The 7,500-nt window shown below is 32.4% G+C and overlaps 1 protein-coding gene across 1 annotated transcript in view; it reads right to left on the minus strand.

Annotated features, from left to right (window-relative positions):
* Positions 1–1,458: 1,458 nt before the first annotated feature.
* The window catches only part of LOC122329444 (nuclease EXOG, mitochondrial-like), an 11,344-nt gene continuing 5,302 nt past the window's right edge, over positions 1,459–7,500 (minus strand). Inside the window, 4 exon segments of the mRNA XM_043225666.1 lie at positions 1,459–1,929; positions 2,791–2,940; positions 7,098–7,212; positions 7,273–7,349. Of these exon segments, the coding sequence (XP_043081601.1) occupies positions 1,627–1,929; positions 2,791–2,940; positions 7,098–7,212; positions 7,273–7,349 (645 nt within the window). The 3' untranslated portion in view covers positions 1,459–1,626.

The following is a 7,500-nucleotide window of genomic DNA, read 5'->3' on the forward strand; positions in this document are numbered from 1 at the left end:
AGACATCTCCTGTGTTTTACTGCGTCAGATGCGATTACACGGGGATCACACCGCCACGGCCTTCATCAGACCCTGAGCGCCGAAGCCGCTGGTTTAAGATCAGATCAAATCATTCATGCAAAGCTAACACCAGCAGCGCTGGATAATAATAACTGATTGCATTACGTAAGATGATTCCAGGCATTTAGTACTTTATAGTACATTTCAAAACACTACGTTTTATGGATTACGTATTACTTAGAATGTATTGATTCTCCCCAATTTGTATTTTCTCTCTTTAACATAACAAATAAATAAATAGAAAACTGTCATATTGATCATAGTGAATATTTAGCTACACTATAGATCAGCCATGTTAATGTCATGCAAATTAATTTATGATCTGTTTCTGAATCTGGGATAAAAGCACCTCAGTCAATGTATGATTATTAATCTCAATGTATGAGATTAATAATTACGCAAGTTATTTGCTTGTATATATATATATATATATATATATATATATATATATATATATATATATATATACACACACATTAATTTAAATAATTATTATCTTTTATTCAGCAACCACAACATCTTAGCATCCTCTTAGCAACCACCCACCTTCTTTCTATCCTCTTTGACTCTTAGCAACCACCCATAACGTCCTAGCAACCACCCATGACATCTTAGCAACTCCTTAGCAACCACCCAGAACATCTTGGAAACCTGGAACATCCTAGTAACTCCTTAGCAACCACCTATAACATCTTAGCAACCACCCATGACATCTTAGCAACTCCTTAGCCACCACCCAGAATATCTTGGAAACCTGGAACATCCTAGCAACTACCCATAACATCTTAGCAACCACCCATGACATCTTAGTAACTCCTTAGCAACCACCCAGAACATCTTGGAAACCTGGAACATCCTAGCAACTACCCATAACATCTTAGCAACCACCCATGACATCTTAGCAACTCCTTAGCCACCACCCAGAACGTCTTGGAAACCTGGAACATCCTAGCAACTACCCATAACATCTTAGCAACCACCCATGACATCTTAGTAACTCCTTAGCAACCAGCCAGGACATCTTGGAAACCTAGAACATCCTAGCAACCACCCATGACATCTTAACATCTTAAACCTAGAACATCCTAGCAACCACCCATGACATCTTAGCAACTCCTTAGCAACCATCCAGGACATCTTGGAAACCTAGAACATCCTAGCAACCACCCATGACATCTTAGCAACTCCTTAGCAACCATCCAGGACATCTTGGAAACCTAGAACATCCTAGCAACCACCCATGACATCTTAGCAACTCCTTAGCAACCAGCCAGGACATCTTGGAAACCTAGAACATCCTAGCAACCACCCATGACATCTTAACAGAAAATCTGTTCAAGCTCAGACTGTAAGTGCTCTGGACGATAAACTAACGCACAAAAGCAGAACAACAGCAAGTAGTGAGAAACACAAGACTTTATTCGTGATCAGAAGTGAAAAGAACACAGAGTAAACAGATAATTCAAGTAATATTTCAAACACTCTGATTGTGTGGCTGGTCCCACAGAGAAGATTTTAATGATCGCTTCTGAAAAAATGACAAGGTTAAGTATAAACGTAACACTCTCATGGCTCTGGTTTCTTCTCACGTTCCTCCTTCTCTGCTAGTTCTCGTTTCTTCTCCAGGTAAAGGTCACTCAGGTACCGGTCCGGTGTGATGCCGGCGTCCCTGAGCTCCGTCATGATCTTGTCGAGCCGAGCGAGGCTCCTGGCGCCGGACACCTTCCGGCCGCTGATGTACAGCGTGAAGCGCTCCAAGTCCATGAGCTCGCAGGAGTCCTCCTCACACAGCTTCTTCAGCCGCTCGCGTCGCTCCAGCGCAGGGAAGAACGTCAGGCCCGACATCCGCTCCAGATCCAGCAGACTCACCTCCACAGACAGGAAACATACAAATTATCAAATAATTATACTACAATTTTTTTTGCATTAGCAGACACTTTGATCTTGTACGCTTTTATTTTGTACAAGGTTGTGGCAAGACTATATGTGTATATATATATATATATATATATGTATATATATATATATATATATATATATATATATATATATGTGTGTATATATATATATATATGTGTGTATATATATATATATATATATATATATATATATATGTAATTTTTATATATATTATATATATTTTATATATAATTTTTTTAATTTAAGAGGTTGCAAACAATTTATTCAATTAAAGAACATGTTAAAAGTTAGCCAGCTAAATTTATTTAAATGCAGCTAAAATAAATCGATTGAAACCAATTAACTTAAAATATGTAGTAAATCCAATTAATAATTTTTTTTCAGTGATCCACACAGAATTTCTTTTAAATACATTTCATGTGTAGCAGGTGTTTTTTCGATCATAAGGGTCATTTTTTTGAAAATAAGATTAATACAGCATCTGAAAGCTGAATAAATAAGCTTTCCGCTGATGTTTGGTTTGTTGGGACAGGACGAAATTTGGCAGAAGGTTAAAAAAAAATCTAAATATTAAGAAAATCACCTTTAAAGTTGACCAAATGAATTTCTTAGCAATGCATATTACTAATAAAAGATATTTACAGTAGGAAATGTACTAAATATCCCAATGACCCCACGCAGGAGATTTAAGACTATATTGGCTCCTTAGATGCTAAATGTTTGCCCTTCTCACATCACCAAAATCATCTGGAGCAGACAGGAAAGAAGACGTCAGTCTCACAGGCGATCTACTCTGATCTTAAGAAGCACCTCAAAGTCGCTGAGCGGCCGGTGGAAGCCGATCGGAGCGTTGGGGATCACGAACGCCCCGAGAGCCAGAGAGTCAGGAGACGAGTCTTTCTGCGTCAGGATGACTTTGAAGAGGTGAGTAGGAACGGCGACGTCATCCTTCCCGATCAGCTGAGAAACAGAGACGAAACACAACACAGTCCAGCAGACGCTTCAACACTGTGCTGCTCAGCCATTTCTGTGATGCATTTTATTCTTCAGGATTCACAGATAAGAACAGGGTTTTATTTCAATATGAATATGTTCTCAATAAATAAAAAGAAATGTATTAAAAAGAAAACAAAATGTGTGTGTGTGAATTGTAAAAAAAATACATTAATACTTTTATTCATCAAGAACATTCAATTAAAAACTAACAGTAAAACATATATAATGTTACAAAACATTTTCAAATGAATGTTGTTTTTTCTATTTATATTCTATTAATATGTGTGTGTGTATATATATATATATATATATATATATATATATATATATATATATATATATATATATATTAGTGCTATCAACTGGAAATATAATTGCAAAATTAATTTTAAAATTTATTATGTGTATATATAAATACACAAGTTTATATATTTGGCAATATCTACATGTATATATAATTCTATATTTATATAAATATATTTATAATATATAAACATAGAATCATTTTCTTAAATATATATGCTTATGTTTGCATTTATATATATATATATATATATATAAAATTTACACTCATATATTATGTAAACTAAAACTAATTTTGGATGCGATTAATCATTTACAATTTCATATATATTTCAAACAAAACAAAATATATTTCATATATAACATTTAACAATATAATAAAATAAAATTATTAAGAAATAGATGCATAAAACATATCAACATTTACACAATCTGATCTGATATATTTTTCTATTTTTTCTATTATTTAAAAGATTTATTTTCACACAACACACACACAGACACAGATTATTTAACACACACACACACACACACACACACACACACACACACACACACACACACACACACACACACACACACACATGACACACACACACACACACACACACACACACACACACACACACACACACACACACACACAGACACACACACACACACACACACACACACACACACACACACACACACACTTCACACAAATATAATAAACACTACTTCTATTACACTTTTTGTCTCTTGGACAGATTTAAGTAAATGTTTACACCTTTTATATATATATATATATATATATATATATATAAGAAAAAAAACTAATTAAATAATTCCAGAATATTTTATAATAACTTTATTACTATCATTTATTATTTTCTTTTACGTTAAACTTTTTATATAAAACATATTTGATTTTATACATATTGAAAAGTGTCTGTAAACACATTCATATCGTTACAAAATATTTCAAATAAATGCTAAATATAGGAAGCTAATAATCTTTGTTCTAATAATCGCAATCATAATAATGATGCAATTATTATTAATCGCCACACACCCTAATAAATCAATATAATGTACCTCACGCTACTTCTATTCCACTTTTCTCGGCAGCATCGGCCTCCGTTCACCTTGACGTCAAGGAAAGGAGCAGCACGAACATACCGCTAAACATCTGCTTCTGAGCTCCACGGAGGAAGCCACAGGTCAGAGGAAGTTCCTCTCGCTGGGTTTCACTCCAGTTCCCTTCAGACGCCGGCTCCCCGGAGACCGGAGGTAACGCGGCGTCTGTCTCGGCTCATTTGTGAGAGTCCCGAGCCTCGAGGCACCTGTCCGTGTCCATTTACACGCGGCACAAAACCAAATCTGTCCCTCCGAAGCCAGCTGGAGCTCCGGCCGAGACGCTCCGTCACTTAGATGCACTCGTTAGTGTTATTATATAAAGCGCCAGCGCTCGGAAGAGATCGTATTAATGCCGGCTCCAGGTTGAACCGGGAGGAGGATGAAGACGCTGGGAAACTGGTGAAGAGCGGCAGCGCCACCTTCTGGGCTTTCACTCGTATTACTACTTCCCTCAGCAAACAGTCAAACAGCTGAATTAACAGGCTGTTCCTGAGCGGTTTTGGCTTGTTTTTTTTCTAAATATGCATTTTATTTTATGCTAAATGCAATCCTGGAATTTGTTTTGAGACATTCGTGTTTGTTTTGATTTTTATAAATACAGATTTAAATAAATGTTGACAGCTTTTATGTGTATATATATATATATATATATATATATATATATATATATATATATATATATATATATATATATATATATATATATATATATATATATATATATATATGAAATAAAAACTAATTAAATAATTCCAGAATATTTTATAATAACTTCATTACTATTATTTATTATTTTCTTTTACGTTAACATTTTTATATAAAACATATTTGATATTGTATATTTTTTTTTAAATATGCATTTTATTTTATGCTAAATGCAATCCTGGAATTTGTTTTGAGACAATTGTGTTTGTTTTGTTTTTTTAAAATACAGATTTAAATAAATGTTGACAGCTTTTATGTGTATATATATATGTGTGAAGTAAAAACTAATTAAATAATTACAGAATATTTTATAATAAATTTATTACTATTATTTATTATTTTCTTTTATGTTAAAATTTTTATAAAAAGCATATTTGATTTTATACATATTGAAAAGTGCCTGTAAAGACATTTATATTGTTACAAAAGATTTCAAATAAATGCTAAATATAGGAAGCTAATATTCTTTGTTATAATAATCTTTACAAAAATTACAATATATGCAATCATAATAATAATAATAATAATAATACAATTATTATTATTAATCATCATCAGAATCATCACTCTTGAAAGTATCTGTTGACATGCCTTTATTTGCCTCGTTTTTGCATTAATTTCCATTGGGAATATACTTTATTACAAAGAAAACAAACATGGCTGTAATCAGAAATGATAGCGCATTCTGTCTTCATTTCCTTTAGGAATACGCTTTATTATGAAGAAAAAGATGCTTTTAAACACGACAATAATTATTATTATCAATTATATTTTTATGCGTCTCATTTTCTTGCTATTTGTCTTAATGTTTATTTTGGTGTTTTTTTATTTTACCTTGTTTTTGCATTAATTTCCTTTTATTTTAAGGCGTCCGTGTTACACTTAATATTATAACAACGATAATCAAAACCCTAACCATACAGTAATTTCATGCAGTTAATTAATATTACTCAGTACTTCGATGTATGTTAAATGTGACAAGGACGCCTTAAAATAAAGTGTATACGACTGCTAAGAAATTACGTACAAATTATACCAATGTTAAACTGCATCCAAAATAATTTAGTTTACATAATATAAGTGTGTACTGTGTGTATTTATTATGTTTGAATAAACATGCATGTATATATATTTTTATATATTATATTATATATTTTCAGTCATATATTAATTGTATTTATTTATAATATAAATTAAATGAATATAATATAGACATGTAAATACATAGAAATATTTTCCAAATATATACTGTGCGCGTGTGCATTAATATACACATAATAAATGCATATATATTCATTTTGGATGTAATTAATCATTTGACAGCATTATAACGCTTGTCTTTTGTCACAAGAATATGCTTTAAATTCATTGCTAATAAATCAATTAAGGAATTTAATTCACTAATACATGCATTAATAATAATGAATATTTTAATGTTGAAATAATTACTCCTATTACTCAAAATCAAATAAATAAATAAATGTTAAAATATAAATAAATCATTAAACGCATAATTAAACACATAAATGAATGCATACATGTATATTTATTTAATCATTCGTTTAATTATTTATTACTTCATTTATTTTCATTCATTCATTTACTCATTTATTAATTTGTTAATTTATTTAATTATTTGGTGAGAAGTGAAGCAAATGTTTATAGTGTTTATAATATTATTATATTTGTTTTATCTGTATTTAATTTATTCTGCTAAATAAATGAATGAATAAATGTATTACTAAATAAATTAACGAAGAAATAAAAAATTAAATGCAGAAAATTAATTATTAAATAAATTAAGGAATAAATAAATGCAGAAATGAATGAATGATTAAATTAATTGATGCAGAAAAATAAATAAATACATATTTACACATAAATACACATTTCTGCATATATGTATTTAATTATGTCATATCTGAACATTTATTTAATTATTTCGTCCGTGTGTGTAGTGGCTAGGGTCAAAGGTCACCGTGTGATGGTCTGACCTGGTAGGAGACGCTTCTGCTGCCGTCCTCTTGCGTCCGAGGCAGAAGCAGCGGTCCAGAAACCACCCAGACCTCAGCGAAGCTCTGCGTCAGCTCTCTGCAGAACATCTCCAGCCTTTCAGAGACAGCAGCCGTGAGAGACGCTCAGGAAACACACACACAGCCTCCGACCCACCTGTTCCAGAAGCCCGCGTTGTTCTCGTAGTTCTGCGGGACGATGTTGGACAGATAGAACGTGTCGGCCATCGCTTGCTGTCGGGAGAACACACCAGATTCAGACCTCCAGAAAAATACGATCAAACACCATCAGACGGCCCAGGAGCAACTTAACAGTCTCCACGTGTATTAAGAAATAAAAGCATAAATAAATGAAAGAAAAGGGAAAAACCCCATTGTATGAACT

Source organism: Puntigrus tetrazona, chromosome 24, assembly GCF_018831695.1.
Source record: "Puntigrus tetrazona isolate hp1 chromosome 24, ASM1883169v1, whole genome shotgun sequence".
NCBI lineage: Eukaryota > Metazoa > Chordata > Actinopteri > Cypriniformes > Cyprinidae > Puntigrus > Puntigrus tetrazona.